General features: G+C 31.0%; 1 protein-coding gene across 1 annotated transcript; it reads left to right on the top strand.

Moving 5' to 3' along the window:
* Positions 1 to 1,839: 1,839 nt before the first annotated feature.
* Positions 1,840 to 19,885, top strand: LOC124366227 (neuroligin-1-like). The gene is made up of 11 exons (XM_046822616.1): positions 1,840 to 2,246; positions 4,133 to 4,439; positions 5,992 to 6,144; positions 8,028 to 8,213; positions 9,857 to 10,226; positions 12,517 to 12,763; positions 15,354 to 15,505; positions 16,854 to 16,972; positions 17,582 to 17,728; positions 18,632 to 18,802; positions 19,369 to 19,885. The coding sequence occupies exons 1-11, from the start codon at positions 2,142 to 2,144 to the stop codon at positions 19,566 to 19,568; spliced, it is 2,157 nt and encodes a 718-aa protein (XP_046678572.1). The 5' UTR covers positions 1,840 to 2,141; the 3' UTR covers positions 19,569 to 19,885.
* Positions 19,886 to 20,090: the final 205 nt, after the last annotated feature.

Below are 20,090 nucleotides of genomic sequence, written 5' to 3'. Positions count from 1 at the left end.
TATAGAACATGCATATTTTAGTTCAATCTCATGTCAATGCCTGCTGGTCTTCTCTGAGCTTGGTTTTTTTCTATATTTATATACATTATTTTGTATAAATGGCAGTAGCCTTATTTAATTTCAATAAACATTAAATTGCAAAAAGTATATATATATATAATATTTTTTTTACCAATAAAAAAACCATATATATATATAGTAGAGACCGATATGGATGGTATATAGATATATATATGGGAAACCGCATACAGTTTAGCCTACGATTTTAATATTATTATTTTATTATTAATTTTAAATATTACGTTACAATTATGTTCTAAATGATAAAATCCCAGCAGGTTGAAGCAGTTTTAAAAATAATTTTGGTTATGTTTAATTGCATAATACTGATATGATGTGCAGATAGGATGGGCTATCCAAATTTAGCAAAATCAAATCAGCAATTATTCATTCTTATTATTAAGAGTGCCTGTTTCATAATCATAAATAGTTGTGTGAATTTTACATTAAAAATCGGGAAAAGCTTAGAATCTCACACTCAGTATCATGGCTTTCGAAATAATGTATACACAGACATATACCGCTACACAAAGGTTTAAACTTGTAAAAATATAACGATTTAGTAATAATATTAAAGAAAAGTGTGAATCCAAGAAAGTAAATATATGACTAATTTGCGTGCCAACCACTGTTTTTCTTTTCTATCCTTGGTATTTTATTAGAAGCTACGAATATCTGTAAACCTTGTACAGCAGAAGATAAGCTCTTGCTTTGCCATTACTGTTAGCTATTTCATCTTATTTTGCTCTATTGTAAGAATAACATAAATATTCATATACATTATTTGAATCTTGCCACATCGTTTATAAACGGCGCAACGTTCTCACAATACTTTTTACCAAAAAATTGCTTTTCTTGTTTGGTGTATTTCCTTAAGAATGTATTTAAAGGCAAATTTATTGAGGCTCATACATAAAATTCGCATGCTAACCATTATTTCAACGTTCGGTTGAGGCTAGGTCACTTTGCATACGAATATTTTAAAGGACTAACTAGGAAACGTAGAACGATTTTTACAATAAAAAATAACCTAACTTAGCCAAGAAATTTCATACATACATCATGACATTATGATCCATGCAAAAATTTTGTCTGGCAGGCGGCCGCATTTATCCTTCAACCATCATTGACTTCCTGTCTAATTGTTTCAGATGACACGCTACAATACCTCAGGAAATACTGAATCTTTTATTTTTGTATGTACTTCTTTCACTTGTAATGATATGACGTGTGTATGTGCTCTGCAGTTGTGCTTGTGGCTGGTATTTTGTGAAGTAAATCGCTGGAGTTCATGTTCTCCTGGTCTGAAAGCAGTTTTCGGTTATTTCAATTCTTTTTTCCTTTTTATTGGGATTCCATTGGTGCCTGCACATTGTAGCTTTTAATAAATGAATAATTGCTAAACATTGTATCACCTCAAAGATAGGACAGATTTCAATGATTAACTAGTAGTGTTAAAAATTTGGTATCGTAAACTAGCCAATACCAGTGTTAATGTGTAAGTAAAGCAAATTTCTGTGTGACCTAAGTTCCACTAATGTTAAATAAACTTGTTCTATGTAATGATTAAAAATATATTTCCTGTTGCTATTTAAAAAAGTAACTTAGAATATATTTATAATTTAATAATTATATTAAATATGTTTACAATTGTGAAATATGAAGTTACATTAATGTGTTTGTTATTGTATTATGTGATTTAATATTTTTTTAAGCTATATGTCAAATTAAACTATATTTTTGCATGTACTACAAAATTAATTCACACATTTGCTCCTTTTGTTGCAGTTGGGGTCGTTCGATATAGAATTGCCAATTTTGAATATCAATGAATAATGTCGTAATTATTAAACAATTTACATAAAACTTCAACACACAGTTGTGTTTACAACATTCAACATAATTATGTCTGAAGGATCCTGCTGCTAAAGGTTTTCTCAGCAAAAAATAACTCGTGGAAGCTGTATATTCAAAAAAGCAATGGAAAAGGAAGACCGGGGACGAATAGTGAGAGGGTAATAACCGGGGATATGTGAAACTATGCTGAGGGTGAGCTACGATGGGGACGATTGTGGCTGAGGATGTGGACATGTGTGCTGGGAGTGCTATTTGTGATACAAGGCGCCACCCCCGGCCCCCGGTACAGTTCAAGAATTGTAGAGACTCAGAGCGGACAGATAAGAGGGGTGAGTATTACAGAAGATGCTTTACTAGCTGGGTGGTATTCCTTACAATTGGTAATAGCTAGTTAATAAACCTTCCAATGATCTCCAATATTGTATAGATTTAATGGTAAAACAGCTTGCTGAATTGTTTGTTAAATGATAATTTCAAAATTGGAAGCAGGAGTGGTTTACAGAGTTAAACTTTTTGTTTAATAGATATGCACTTAAAGTTAGAAATCTTTTAACAAAATTGGCTCTATGGAAGAGGCCAACAATTGTGTAAGCAATATTTTAACCAAGTGTGTTCAAGAAAACGTACACTTTATAGCTGAATCGATTACAAAATAGGACTGAGGTCAGTATGGGGGGGGGGGAGATGGCACGGCAGCTGGCAGCAGTCAATGAGCTTCGAGTACAGTGTTGCCGTTCCTACATCCGGCCGTCACTCATCAGGTTCAGTCACAATTGAGGAACCGAACTATGCGTTTCACCGTTATATTATCTTTTCGTATTCTGTGCTTGCACAAGGGTCTTAAACTTATTCAGTAAACTTTGACAAATTGTAGTATGTGTGTACACATAATCAAAATTTCAGATTAAATGACATAAAGGGGTCTAAATAAATCCTTTTTCATGAATATTTAAGATAAAACCATTAGAAGAAGGATTATTTTAGGCCGTGTATTCAATAAAATTATAAACCAATGGCCTATTATCAGGAAGAAAATTATTTTAGATTATTACTTAATGGATCTTTATATTACGTTTTAAAAACCGTTTTAAAATTGTAGTATGTGTGTACACGTAATCAAAATTTCAGAGTAAATGACATAAAAGGGTCTAAATAAATCCTTGTTATTGAATATTTAAGATAAAACCATTGGAAGAAGGATTATTTTAGGTCGTGTATTCAATAAAATTATTAACCAACGGCCTATTATCAGGAAGAAAATTATTTTAGATTATTACTACATGGATCTTTATATTACGTTTTAAAAAACCAAATTACTATACTTGGATTTGTTATTACGTTTAAATGTTTATTGGGTTTTTACTTTTATTGAATTAACAGTTATTGCAACTTTTTTTCGATAACCAAAAAATAATTTCTAAATAAGGATATTAACGAATATAGTACAATTCGAAATTTGAATTTGAGGGATCGTACGTTCCGATAGAGAAAGAATACCGCATTAAAACCTCATTCCACGAAACGTCTTGATATCTTCTGATTTATTCTGCTAGAAATAGCTCAACTACAGGATGCCTCTTTGGCTGCCAACCAAATATGGATTAGATCCAAGTAGGAAAATTGAGTTGTCTGTTCAATCTTCAGCTGAAAGATATTTAAAAAATAATAACAATAATACTTTATTACTAAAAAACTGTAGCCTAAACTGTCATGCAAACGTTATACCCTAATATGTATTCAAATACATAAATTAACCTATCATAATGTCATAAACGTATAACATTCTTTATTATAATTCATAATATAATTGCATAATCCTAGGCACATTATTATCCACACTGTAATGTGGAAATTCATATATTATTTTTAAACGTTTTGAATACAATAAAACAGAAATAAATAATGGTACAATTTTGACTTATATCCCAGCAGCCTAAACACATCAATAGAGTAAAATGCTTTGACAACAAAAAGTGTCTTGGTCCAGATTTAAACTCTTTTGGTTCACTGTTTTGTTTGAGATCTCCAGTGATTTAATTTAGATTCTTACTTCAGACGACAAGTGTTCGAATATAATCGTTCTATCCGATTCAGTTCGAGATTTGTCTCTGCCTCTGGTCAAATTTTATTAAAATATAATTCGGATTTAAATCGATTCTGCTACTAAGATTCTTAATATTTTTTTATATCAACAATGTGTTTTGTACTACTTTAGATTATTCAAGAGTTGCCTGTGCCACACCTGGAGCCGGTAGAGTGTTTCTTAGGCGTCCCCTACGCCACACCACCAGTAGGAAACCTACGACTCCGACCACCGAGACCTCCACTGCCTTGGAGCGGCACACGCTTGGCAGACACCCAGCCGCACGCCTGTCCGCAGAGATCCCCCTTATCCGCCAATGCTACAGTCGCACTACTCAGCATGCCAAGGGACCGCTATCAGCACTTGAGGCGACTTGTGCCCTTGCTGAGGAATCAGAGCGAGGACTGCCTCACTCTCAATGTCTATGTGCCTGCCAGTGGTCAGTTGTATATTATAATAACGCTAGTTAGCAGATAGAGGTACAAAATGAATATTATTTCAAGTATCTTAAATGGCGGAATTTTATCTCATTGTTGAAGAATCATGTAAGATGATTTACTGCTGATAGTTATAGTTCTAGCTGATGAAATTATGATAAATCGTACATCACTAGCTATATTATATTATCAAAACCTTCACTGCGATGCCGTTTATTTACTGACTTTGGGACAGCGGGGATAACAGCAGCTGTCTTGTCTTTTTAGTATATTGACATTTAATCTTATAAACCCTACACATAATGAAATATAATAAACGGGGAGCCTTTCTATGTTTTATTAGGTTCCAAAATATATATACTATATGTTTTGGCAACCATTTTAAAATATTATAGCTAAACCTATTATTATTAGAAAACACATTATATGTCTTCAGGTGGAAAAGTTAATTATAAGGCATTAGTTACTAAAAAAACTGTTTGTAAATTTTTTCCAAAGTTAAAATAAATATGGAAAAATTGGTTGTAAAATCCAGTGTATGATAGTTGGAAGTGCCTAATTGACAATGTTAGTTACCCATTACATCCTTATTTTTTAATAGATAATTCTAATTGACAAATATATTTTTATCACACATGTAGTTGGGAGTGTAAAAATATTTAAAATTAACTTAAGACTTTTCTCTGATGTTTGGTTTTCAATATTTTCATCTTATGACACATACAGTCATGAAAAAATTCTAATTATGGCCCTTTTTTATCACGTATATACTTGTAGTGAGGATTTAAAAACATTATCCAAAAATAAAAATATCTTAATTTATCTCTACTCTCAAAATGTTTAATGACATGTTATGTCCAATAAGAAAAATATAAAGTTGATCACGATTTTCAACATTTGATAAGTATTAATCTGATCATATATAAAATATTATTTGGAAAATACTTTTAATTCATAATTATTTTTTCCCTGTAAATAGTAGTTTCTTTAAATTTTGTAATTACAAAGCAATACATTTGCGCTTATACACGTATATTAATATAATATTATTCTCATGGCATGTACAGAAATATTATAATCTAATAGAATTTAACCTTATGCAAGTACTTAAAATGGAACATTATTTATCCCAGTGGTGTATAATTACTAGCGTAAAAACTAGTTGGAACTTATTATTTATTGATAAATTATGGAACGAATACTATAAAAAGATATATGCCCAATATAAATGGCAAGAATTTAAAGAGTAACATTAAAATGAAATGCGTGTTAACAAAAGTGTTCTACACTGAGTGTATGACTCACCTTAACACCGCCTATAATTGACTTATATTAGGAAATGTACTTTTTACTATCATTAAATAACATGAACCGTTTATAAACAGATTTAAAATCATAATAGAGGTGTGCGTAATTTATTTAAGATGGGTGTAAGTCACTTTTGAATACGGTACATAATTAAAAAAATGTCCTTAAAATAAATATTTCATATTTTTCTCAAAATAATGTATTTAAAATATATTTGAACGCTGTTAATTTTTATTTCGGTAACAGGAAGCCGTGGAGAGGAAGCGCCATATGCCATAATGGTCTATATTCATGGCGAGTCGTACGAGTGGGGAGCCAGTCATGTTTATGACGTCAGCGTGTGGGCCAGTCAGGGTCACGTGATTGCTGTCACCATCAACTACCGCTTGGGACTCTTGGGTAAGTACTTTTATTAAATGACTGAATGAAGTAACGTGTAAAATTAGGTATGCTACGTAAATTTACAGATACACAATGTATATCTCTAAACATACAGGAGCCATTTGATATGTTTCATTTTTTATATTTCACAATATTTCCAGTATCTTACACAATTAAAAAAAATAATCCATCACGGTCTGACAGAATGATTGAAAAACCTGCACTAAAATAATTGATAAACCATTAATTAATAACGAGAAATTGACGATATTGAGATATTTTCCATTTACTTGGACTATAAACTTAAGCAGATTGAGACCTACACGCTGCACAATCTTTGTAACAAAGGTTGTTTCCTTACATCTGACGGCGAAATGTGTGGGCCAAATAGAGCCATCTTGCTACAATATGAGCCAGGACCCTACCCTCACAATGGGGAGTATGTATCATTCCGTACATTACCGCACATTTGTAACGTCACTTTCTTGTCACCTCTCTTGTGGCGAAATGTAAATCTTCTCCAAACTGCTGCTCGTTTCATTATTCTACAAACACGAATGTAGTGGAAAACATATGTGTTTCTCTTTGATTAGTTACCCTTTATGTATGACTATAAAGTTGTTTCACAACACTAGCATATTAAAAGAAACATGATTATCCGGACATTTCCATCGTTCAGTGATATAAAACAAACAGTAACGCTTATTAAATATTTGTAGAACTGAACGGTGGCAAATGTCCGGAACATTCTGATTCGTTTTCCATTCCTCCATCGTAAAAAATAGATTTCAAAAAGGACGGGTACAATATATTTATTATTAACAAAGTTATAAATTTAAAAAGACTGATTTGTCAAAAAAGATTATTATTTTTATCTTATACGGTTGAAATGTTTTTGAAATTAGTCATTGGATATTAATTTTTAAAACACGAGTTTACTTACTTGGGCATAGATAAGCGAAAAGGTGATTTTAAATTAATTAAAATTGAACGTATGAATTTGTATGAGAGTTCATATTATTATTTTTCTTCGAGGACATTTTCAGAAATATACACATATATTAATGATTTTATTAATTTTATGGAAGACAGTTGTACAGTGTATCCTAACACATTAAGGAGGTAGCCTGTCAGTTATCTTCAAATAATTTAAGATTTTTGTCTTAAGGATAGGTCTACTTTTAGCTTTCTTGATATGCAAAATATGAATCTAAATTAGTGTTTACTTTAAATTTGTATGTACTAAAAATGCAATAAAATACATCGTAATATACAACATCCAGATGAAACATCAGCGTTTTCTATTGTAACTTTTGGGTACAGTTGCCAGTATTCTAAATTGAATAGCATGATTGCTGCCTCTTGGAGGTTTTTTCATTTAGGAAAATGGATGAAAAATATATACTAATGTAACATGACATTGAAGATATTATAAAATATAAATCAACTCATAAGTACCATCTGTGTTAATAAAGTCAAATTGAATAAAACCCTCGATATACTACTTTTCTCATTTAGAAATTGATAATGAAATAGATAATACATATGTGCGTAATCATCAATATATAACATGTAGCATCAATGTATTACTGGTACGTAGACCCTAATAACGTAGATTATATATTTTAATACCAGTCATTAAAATAAGGGTGAATAATATTAGATTTGATATTATGAAACTAAGAGCATTGTCATTAATTAGTTGAAGTTAAGTAACAAAATTAAATGTGAGATCTTTTCGTTACTAATTTTTATAAAATGACATTATTCATAGATTGTGTATCGTGTGTTTTAAAACAATACCGCTGTGAGATGCTCAATGGAGCGTTGTGTTCGTTAAACATTCAGTATGACGTATTGATAAGTCATTGATTTATTTACATGGATACCCACAAATTTAGGTTTCCTGAAGACCCACAGTGGGGCGAAGTCCTGCTGCTTCGCATTACGCGACATAGAGGCGGCATTGGTCTGGATCCAGACGAATATCGTGTCCTTTGGCGGCGACCCGCGAAGAGTGACTCTTGTCGGACATGACACAGGCGCTGCCCTAGTCAACAGCCTGCTACTGGCAGACACTGCGGCAGGTAATGCTAGAGGACTATTAGACTGTCAGTAGAAAATTAAATAGTTATATATTACCTTCTGTGAGTTGACAATCGCGTGTTTATATACTTATTTATATAAGTTTTTTTATTATTGATTAACATTACTTCACAAAAATAAAACTGAAATAAAACTAAATTATTTTCGTAAGACATTTTATACTTATGTAGCGATGCCATGGAAAGTTATATTATACCGTTAATTGCATCGTGGGAGAATATAACGTACATACATTTTTTCATATTTATATTAATTAATTGAGAGCTCACATTAATGAAAATACTTTTTTGTTTCAAATATACAATGTTAATTTAAAATTTATAAACTTAGGAATTATTTTAACCCTCAGCAATTATTGTGCACCAGCTCATTGTATGAATTTTTGTAACGTAATAAGCCAAACATTAGGTACATATATTTTATCAATTACAGTAAAGAGGATCGTAGTTTATCCTGACTCTTATATTATGCAGGAGCATTTCTGTTTAGAATTAATTATAATTTGCCTTGTTGGAACGATCTAGAAAATAAAAGTACATAGGAATCAGAAACCTACTGAGGTACAAAAGCGTTTTTTTACTTGTAGCCTTCATCATATATTTCCGGTCCAAGATATTTCGGATTATATATTTGAGTTGATCTTCAATTGCCATGCCGAGAATATTAAATTAGGCAAATACGTTACTTATTACTATCATAGACTGTATGAGAACTAATTAAAATGTGTTCATATTCCTACTGTAATTATAGTTTTACAGAAATCGGCTTGTATATTTACTGTTGTTTGTATTATATTCTGATTCTAAATAAAACGTGTCATTAAAACTATAATAACAAATGAAAACTTCTAAACTTAGATAAATGTACTTTCACTAAGAGAGAATGTTACGTTTTATTTCTCAAGATATAGAAAAAAACTCAATTAATATCCCACTATGCGTAATATTTTTAATGTACTACATTGTAATAGATATGCATAGTTCATTAAATTTTTATTGATAAAACCATATCAACACTGTACCAAATTTCAATACTTCCATTAACATTATGTCAAATTAAAAGAACATTTTTAGGATTTGTATAAGTTATTTTTGAACTGTAAGAAGAAACTCAAAGCCCAATTGGGGACAACAAAACTTTCACTTTAAAATATTCAGTGCCAAGCAAATGAAAATATTGTAAGAAGCTTCCAGAGAAGCGGCCGATGACGTACAATCTTTACTGTCAATTTTAATGGTAAGCTTAAAAATGAAATATAATGGAAGTCAACTAAAATGTAAAAAGAGTTATTATAACTACTAAATTTACGAGTATTTTCAATATTGTATTTTGTAACTGTGACATAAAATGACAATTTATTTCAAAATTAACAATGTTCGTGTTATTTAGCCCTCGGATATGTTGAAATTAAACATATTATTTACAACAATTAGCAGAGTAATAATTCTTTAGACAGTTATGAGCTAAAGCTTTTACATGATTTTAGACTAGAATTACAACAATGAACTTTAAATTATTATAGTAATATAATGTATTAAAATGTTTATACATTTAAAATAAATGTAGATACGATTTAAAAAAGCAGTGTATAATAATTGATTTGGATGTGACTTAATGTCTTTAGGTCTTTTCCACCGTGTCATACTGCTGTCAGGGTCTATACTATGTCCCTGGGCGGTCGCCTCAAAACCAGACTCCACAGCACGCCAGGTCGGCGCTCTCCTCGGTTGTCCCTCGGACACCGACCTCGCCGAGTGTCTCCGACGCGCTCCTCTCTCCAAGATTCTCACCCTCGACCTCCAAGCACCACGCTTCCTCTCAGTATACGGCCCCTGGTTCGCCACAGACCCACAGACGTCCTTGGATCGTGCCGGTGATTCTTTCATTTCCAGACCAGTCATGGTAGGTGTCGTATCCACCGAGAGCTACCTCGACCTCAACTCTCATCAGGTGCAGTTAGGTTTTGAGGAAGACCAAAGGAACAGGATTCTCAGGTAAGAAGTCAAACAAACTTATTTTATTAGAATTTTATCAATAGTTTTTGTAACTGTAATTCGACCTTTACGAATTAAACGTACCTTAAGCAACGTAGAGATACAAATAATATGAGTTAGGGAGTATTAATTTATTACTTTTTTCCCATGATTAAACTTATTTTCTCTTCAAATTTGCTAATGATTCATTGCTGTCGTAAAGGTTGACACGTTTTTTTATAGTTAGCTCTTTTCTATTGTTGTTATCGATATGGTATTCAACTCGTACGCTTAACAAAATCTGTTGTTATACAGGTAAACTCGTTAAACTTAACGAGGATATGCCCAGTTTTAGCTGCTAGATTGTGGATTTTGATACAATTAAGAACGAAACGGCTTTATCTAATAACAATTTTTGACTAGAAGCATGGACAGGTTTTCAATTCGCAAAACCCTAGTATAGTTATATGTTCACGCTAATATGTACAGTATTAATAGAGAATGTTTATTTAACTTTTTGATCAGGGTTGATAAGGGCTAAAGTACTCGTAAATATTTTTTATTAGTATAGGAACATTACTTATATTTCCCGAAATGTATAGACAATATTAAAGGGGTTAAAATTCCTATTTAATTTATGTTTAGTTAATCATTTTAAAATTATCTCTAAAAGGAATGAGATATTCTAAAAAATATATTTGTTAAATAATGTAAACAAATTTCGTAAAAATATACTTCTTATGTTAGACTCATTTATTAAAATTGGCGTTATCTGTCTAGTGCAACTTATCTTCGAAGCTTACAATTGAACGTATACATAAATATAAGATTCGGAAGTGTTAAATATGTCGGTATATCACTTATCGTAGAATAATATTTACTGCATGTAATAATTATGCCTAATTAACAACACTCAAAACTACGTGGCATTTCTTAAAATTACATCTTGTAAAAAAATTTATTCGTTCTATTAAACTTATAGATTTTCTGAGAGGGTGAAAACACTTGGAATAGTGCCCGGAATGTAACTTTGTAACTGCGTATGATAGGTAGCATTAGTAAAGGTGTTTATGCTATGATGCTGCTGATCCCGTATTTAAACATTATTTTTCATATATATTTAAAAGATTCATAAATGTGTATGTATTACTTACATTGTATTATTTATAAAAATCTTTTCGTGTTACTTAAATAATAGTAAATATAATATAGCAACATCAAAACTACTCAGGTTTAAATGATACGTGATGTTGAATTCTAATGAAGCACTGACATACTTGTAGGTTTCTTCGTTTACATAACTCTATAAAAATATCTCATCATGCAGAGATATTTATTACTATTTCAATGTATTTCATATATTTAAATAAAAGCATGAATAATAATATGTTTAATATGGGACACAATTTTGTTTTGTGTAATTTTTAACTTAATTTTGACAATAAGCTGTAAAGTGACTGTTCTATATAAATACAAAGACATCGAATATATGAAAGCCAATTATGAATTCCTATAAAAAGCGAAAATTATGGAGGAGGGACTACAGTACAGTTTATAAATGTTTTATTATTTAATCTTAAAGTTCGGTACATACAATGGGTTTTTTAGTATTTTCTAGGCTTAAAGCCATTTAAGCTAAGTTGGTGTATTTTTTAGCAAATCATACCTACTTTTAAGTAATAATACATTTCTACAGTATTGGTTTTTTTATTTTTTTTTGTTCACTTAATTTTGTTTTGTTATGTAGTAAATAAATTTTGTGCCACTTAGCTGGTTTATTGGTATGGTTTATATAACTGTTTCATAGGGTCAAATGTCCTGTGACCCTAATTAATTGGTTTAAAGATATATTTATTCTGTAATTTAGTATAGGCAACATGGTTTCCCATAAGACCACCTTTAAAATTTCCTCTGACGCTCAGCCATCAAGTGACATAAACCACCACTATACCCTATGTAATCTAATAGAAATAATGTTTATAGACCATATCGTTCTTTAGATATCTTACAAACATATGTGCAGAGTTAAAATATATTAAGGTCCCTTGAGAAGAGGTTCCACTAACGCTTTACCAATAAATGTGTGCTAAGAGTTTGTTCATAACCAGGTCAGAGAATCAGGATAGGCTGGATTATCTGTAACAAAGGGTGTGTTTGACCCAATTTCGAAATTAGTTATGTATTGGGATAGAAGGTGTGAGAACTTCCATGATCTTTTTTGTTATTTCCTCATTTTTAAAGCATTCATTTTAAAAGTTTTACAACTCTTGTAACACATAATACGTGCTTTGAGAAGCAAAATTCTTTCCAGAACGTTCATCCGGAACACATACCTGTATCACCTGAACGAGCTGTTCTCTACGGTGAGGAACGAGTACACTGACTGGGACAAGCCTATCATACACCCCATCAACCTGAGGGATTCCACCCTGGAGGCGCTCAGCGATGGTCACACCGTCTCTCCCATGGTACACTTGACCGTCCTACACTCGAGGAGAGGATCAACAACCTTCCTACTGCACTTCAATCACCAGACTAGGGAAACAGATTATATCCAGGTAAATATAGAACCCATCTAGGCTGTAATGTGTGTAGTGACTTCTTTCTGAATAGATTTTCATTAAATGTAGCATTATATTAATTAGAAATATTTATTTATGAAACTGTCGAAAATATTTCCATTACAATATCCTCTTTTCATATTTTGATCTTAAAACTCATGTGGTGAGTAATTTGTGAACGTTAATTATATTCCTTTGAAAATTCCCACAGTTAACATAATTAAGAAAAGGGAATTTATGTGTTATCCGATATTAGTGACAAACATAATGGAATATTTATTACTATCACTAATAATTTGGATATAATCCCTATTTCTATTTTGTCATGTATTATCAAGACTTTTTTTAGATGCTTTTATGTCGAACGTTTACTTCTTAGGAGTTATAATGTTTAGTGGTAATCTTGTTATAGTACAAGAATTAGAAGGGTAATTTGCACGCATAACGACTGTACCAAACCTTATATGTTTTGGAATATAAAATAGATTTAAATAAAGTTTACCCAACATTTAAATTTAATGTTTATATTCTTAATGAATTATTTTACAGAAATTGAGTTTTCTATTTACCTATGCATGTATTTAACATAAAATAAATCGTATTTGCATATTTTATGAATATTTAATAGCGAAATATACTATTTATTGTAAGAGAGATAACCGTTAAATTTTTACAAAGTCTATTTCTAGAGTATGAATAATTATAGTTATTAACATATGTAAGAAAGTGTGTATTTGTGTCCTCTGTTGTGTAATGATGATATATCTCGCAACAGTAGCTTCCCCAGAATATAGTTGATTTCTTTTCCTCCCAGGCATGAAGAAAGAATTATATGAGCAAGTGTACCTTACATTGCAGAGCTAATTAGTCTTGAATAAGAGTTTGGTATTAAACTTTGTCGTAAAAGCCATGTTTATACTGAGGCAGAACTATAAAGCATTTACTCACGTATTAGAGAGCCTAGACTTAACAAGCCATTACCAATTTAATTAACAGAGCACAGTAATTAAGATGCTTTATGTCGTGTTTATGTTTTCAACAGCTAGATTGTGTGTTGATAAACTATTCAAACATGTTTATGAAATCCCATTTCCATGTTATACCCAATCGTGAATTAAACATTTTTTGATAATAATATTAAGCTCAAGATTGTAGTGTACATTCACAGTATACGCATATTGGGAGATTTTCGTAATTTGTATGATAAGTATATTTCTTAACTCGTTACATAATTTGTAATCATGACTGTTTGATGCAATTAAAGATAGCTGAGATACAATCAAAATGGAACATTATTACAGTTTACTAATATTTGTCATTTCCCTTGACCCTTAAATAAAGTTGTAGCACTACAGACCACACGTAACGTAACAGGATTATCGCAAAATATCAGTCTTAAGCGCGGTTCTTTTGGGTACAATTAGTACTACAGTAAAGTGATATAATTGTACGCAGATTTTTACAAACTTATTTATTCTGTGATGTTATATTTGTCATCATGAGCCAAATCAAATTATTCACTTTATATTACAGATTATAACCGCTCTGCCCTATCGCACATAGTGACATACACAAAAGTAAAATTCCTGTGGCTCTAATGTTTCAAATATTAAAAATATAATAGAACTATTATATGCATTAATACATTAACGTAGGATAAAACATAATTATCTTTCATATAAAAAAATCATTCAGGGAAAACGCATATATAATTAATTTTAAAAGTGATTTAAATTATGTAATTGTTTATACAACAAATGTACTATACAAAGCGGTCCTAGTATTTGCTAAGTTACGAAATACTAACGTGTGAAAGAAAACAAACAATATAAACAATGAATTCGGAGTGAATTATAATAAACTTAATGATAGGAATTATGTAATACAATTTACTGTCTCAAACACGAAATGTATCAAAAATAAATAACACATATTCATTGTATTAAATATATTTGGAAATTAAAAATTAAATAAAAATAATATTTGTAATAATATAAAGGTAAATAATTAGACTACTATAAAATGTTTCGCATTTAATTATATTTCTCATTATTATTACTCATTAAACTCATACTTTAAATTCTACTTTTTAACAAGACATGATATTTTATATTTGATTGCAAAACCAAGCTATATTTATTAATGAAATACTTATTTAGTAGTGAAAATTAATTAATGTCAAAATAACAGAACTTTTATTGGATGAGCAAAAAAGAGTTATCATAAGCGATGAGTAAATTTAATATGTTAAATTCATACTTTAATCAACTCTTACTAATCTAATAGAATATCAGAACTAAATAAACATTTCCAGATTCCAAAAATATGATTAATAAATTTTGGTTTAAAATATATTAATATGGTAGCACTTTAGTCAAATTTCCTGTTATGTTAAAGAACATTTAATAAATAAATAAAGATATCAGCGGTTGTATATTTACTTGGTTTTCAAAACAAAAAATTCCAAAATATTTTGTAATTAATTCTTTAATGTATACGTTGTGATCCATTGCTAATGAAGAAAATAGTGAGACCAGAAGTTTATTCTCACAATTTATAATTTGTATAATTTGTTGTTTTGTTACAGAGGCTTGGAAGTTTGAGGGGCGAAGACCTGCCGTACGTCTTGGGTGTACCTCTGGTGGGTGGTCTTCCCCTTTACCCAGGGAATTACACCCGAGCTGACGCAGCGGTCTCTGAAACAATTCTTAGTTTTGTTACTAACTTTGCTAAAACTGGGTAAGATTTCATTTCCATTTTTTCTACTAATTCATAATCAATGATAAGCCATAATAGCAGCGTCATTTTAGTAAAGGATTTTTTTTCTATTTTGTAAGGTTGATATTTAAATACTTTTTACAAATATGAGATTTTCTATGCACACGGAAGATATATGGATTTGTATAGCTCATGATGTTTAGTAATTTAGTCGGCAATCTTATAAAGTAGCATCCATACGCTACTCCATACTTTTTATTAGGTTTCTTGTAGTTAAGGTAAGGGAACTGGCCAATTATGTAATTCATTTTTAGTGTTAAATGTTACTAATTTTTTTTTACTTTATTAATGTGCCTACAATGTAAAAGGTATATATTTACTAGCTTATACCTGGGTTTAAAATTGCTATGCAAAATTTCATGAATTTTATTGTAAAGCACCCACGTTTTATGTAACACTTGAACTATCTCAGACCAATAGAGGAAATCCAAAATCGAAGTTGATAACCTTAGTTAAAACACTTTTGATAAGGTCATATGATATTTTATAAATGGATTTAGTCACGTATCACATAAGTTAGTACTTTTGATATCCATTGACTCTATATAAATTTAAACAAATTAAAAATAGTGGTTAAATGAAATAATCATGTCTTCGAGTTGTCGTAACGCAATTTTTGCACAAGAATTAAAATTTAACAGGCTCTTTCAACTCCATAATACACAACTTTATACACCAAGTTTGAATGGTAATATGAAATATGAAAGAAGCAAAAAGCTAGAAACCAGTGATGTGTAGCCCGGAGAGATTTTCGAAATAATAATAAGACTATATTCATCCCAGAGACCCTACGAATTTCCATGTACAATTTCGGTACATGCTGTTGAATAGTTATTGTGCAATAGCACCAACTACAAACAACCACAAATAAACATAAGCACTTTCGCTTTAATAATATAGATTAAATTGCATCTTTCTTAAAGATCTTAAAGAAAAGAATGTTTTATTAGGTGAATATATAATATTGAAACTTTAAATCATAAGTGTATGATAAATTGTACATAATATTTACAGTAGGATTGGAATTTACATTTACTAATAAACATTAATAAATACTTTAAAGACATAACCTGCAGTTTAATAATCATACGCCATTTAAAGACTAATGTTTTAACAAGAATAATGAGAGTGTATTTTGATCAAATATAATTTATAATCAAGTATTACCTATACATTATCGTGTTATTTTTATAGTTGCACGATTTAAACTATACGTAAACTCACACTGTTCCAAGTGATATATATTTGATGTATGCCTAGACCAGTAAGTTGTTAATAATTAAGGAATGATGATCATTAATCATTTTAGGAATCCCAATGAACCAAAATTTGAGCGCAATGAGTTCGGAGTCCTAAAGGAGAAGGACGTCCACAAGGGACTTACTTGGGAACAGTACAATCCCAACAGTCAACTTTACTTAAGTCTTGGTATGTATATATAAAGCAATTGGTGCACGATAATTAAAACTTTACATCCAATAATAACTATTAACTAGTTAAACTGTATTACTTTGGTTCATTATATTTAACTGGTGTACAACAAACGTATAAAATAATATATTGCCCGACTAAATCAAACACATCTAATAATTTCGAACACTAAATTTCCTAATATTTTGATTAATTTTAAAAATAGAAAATATTAAGTATTTCATATTATTTACACAACTATCCAAAGACAATACTATTATTTCAATACTCTCATGCATTGCTTATATTTGTAATTTTAGAGTTTACACGCCTGGTATTACATTTTAAGAAGCCAACTGAAGTAACATATTTTGGACAGAAACTGCTAATACTTCCATCCGTATGTTCCTTTGAATATAAAAACTTATGGGGGCAAATCTTTATTGTGATTTTCTTATCCTTAAAAAAAACAAATTCTGAAAATATTTCAAGTGACTAATGTGGTTTCTTCATTACATGAAAGAACATTTTAAAGTTGGAAAATTTGAATCTTCTTTTAAGTCTTCAGTATTTGTGAATCAATTTAGTAAAATTGGTGCTAAAGCTATAGTTTCGTATTCATGGCAGGACCAAAGCCACGGATGAGAAGTCATTATCGCGGTCACAAGATGTCCGTGTGGCTCAACCTTCTACCTCAGCTTCATCGGCCTGGAGACCGAGATGTGGCCATGAGACACCACTACTTCTTTCAGCGGAATAACACCCACTATGACGGTATGTCTCCGTGTGGCTATCTAAATTATATTTACTTGTGCAATTAAGATGAGAATTAATATGACGCCGACATTGGGTATAGAATTGTAACCTGAAAATCCGTTGAGATATCGTAATTATGTTATGGTTGTACAGAAGCAGCACATCACTAACAAAAAGTGTTTGGATAATGAATTTCGGGGGATTGCATTTTTAGCAGGTAGAATTAAATGCGATCTTGAGATTTGCTTGATGCTCTTTAGTGTTAAAAGTATTTTAAGCATGAAAATAGGGGATTCCTTATTTTGCTTTGAGGTAGGTACAGATGATTGAATTTTATCCTAGAGTCACATAACTAAAACAGTATCGGTTCTCCAGGTTACACGGGAACTTGGTAGAAAGCGGTATTACCCTCAAACTAACCCATCCGTAATATAACATCACTCTGGTATCCGACTAAATCTCCTGTCAGTAATGAAGGGAATGAAGAATTTCCTCAGCATCTATTCCTAAGTAAACAGAACAGAACATAAGATATGTCAAGTGTTCAAACAATTATCCTTAGTACATTTGTTACGGTATATTAGTCCATAATTTCACAAAAATTTTAAAATAAGTGACGAACGTATCTGCCAACATTATCCTTGAATATGATCGAAATAGAAGGTGATATTTAACTAATTACCTAATCTGTTAAATGTATATGAATTGAAGTTAACATTATGATATTATTTACAAATTTAAAGACGTAAGGTACTAATTCATACAATGCAGGTGGAGTAGCTTTATTTAAAGTTATAGGTTATAACTATAGATTACTTGTAATCAAACCCCATGATAATGCATACCTTATTTAGTTTGATAAATTAATGTGTTGTACAAGTCTAAGCCTGTTATCAATAAATATTTATGATTACAACACAGGAATCGTGAGACCGGAAGTAGTGACTCGCATTTCCCTTCCTCCTTCCACTTCCCCTCTGCTACCCACGGAGGACTGTGACAACTCCTCTACTGTGGAGCAAGACGGCGAACCACAGCCTAGCACAGAGGAACAAGGAACTCCCAGAAAGTCCTCCACACACCAAGGAAGAGGTGTTACTAATTAAATTTATAAAGTTATAAATTAATTATGAAACTTAACTAAAATTAGTGTTTTAAAATACATTCTAACGATTTATTACTTTGTGGATCCAATATAACGTTCAAATTACATTATATTATCATGGCCGAAAAATAAGAAAGAACTGTAACGACCGGATAATTAGAAGTGGCTCTTCATCAAAGGAATAATTGTTCCCAAGACTCCTATTGTCTAGTTCAACGATGGTGGGATATATATCATATTCTTTAATAAGACTATAAATGTTTCGTGAATAGAAAATAGCAATAATAATTTTATTTCTTTAGTAGCATTGTTATAGTTAAGGAACTTAAAAAAACCTATCCAATCCACTACTACGTATTAACAAAATATGAATAGTATTTTTACTCACTTTTAACACTAATTGTTGAAGGTTTTGTCGAGATAAACGTTATACACAAACAAATATTTTTGTAAACTATAAGATTATTTCTACTAAACTTTAAGAGTAAATAATATTCCAAAAAGCTAACAGAAAGTGGTTGTGTAGTTGAACCTCTACGGTTTTATGTTATAGGCCTCCTAGCCACGGTTGCTGCGGGAGGACTCCTAGCAGCTCTGAACCTGGCTGTTCTGGTAGCCACAGTGTGTCGGGCGCGACGTCGAGTCTCCAGACCGAATCCTCACGACCTTCTCCAGCTACACAGTCCTGAGATTGACCTAACTTGTCCGTCCCCTCACAGAAGAGTTCATCTTGAAGACGAAATTTCAGTTTAGTTCAACCCGATATCCTAAATTCGAGTCGAATAGGACGTTTTGCTATACCTTGCACTACAATCACAGAAGACATACAGAAAAAGGGCTAAAAAGGAATAGGCAAGAGCGATATTGTGGAAGAAATAATCCGGCTGTTAATTTCATCCTGCAGACAGGGGAAATCAATTACACATTACTTGATTATTATGTTTATTATGTTAAACATTGTGCTAAAATTTCCTTTACAATTAATTCTATTGATACAAAATAGAAATAGGCATATTTAAAAAGTATTATGGAGTCTATAGCCCTGTTTGGGTGATGTTTAAAATAAGTCATGTAACAGAAAAATGAAAAAAAAATTAAATTAAAATTGGGAAATATAACTTTATATTAAGGGGCTTTATGAGCAAATGTGAAAACTTGTTAAAGTGTAACAGTATTATATAATATATTTACTTTCTAACATACTGACATACTGAACATAAAAAGGAATATAAATTAAAACTACACAATATTACATTTTATATTGGTAGGGTTTGT

This window comes from Homalodisca vitripennis, chromosome 7, assembly GCF_021130785.1.
Source record: "Homalodisca vitripennis isolate AUS2020 chromosome 7, UT_GWSS_2.1, whole genome shotgun sequence".
NCBI classification, from domain to species: Eukaryota; Metazoa; Arthropoda; class Insecta; order Hemiptera; family Cicadellidae; genus Homalodisca; species Homalodisca vitripennis.
Note: the sequence above shows the minus strand (reverse complement) of the source record. Positions and strands in the feature narration are given on the sequence as shown.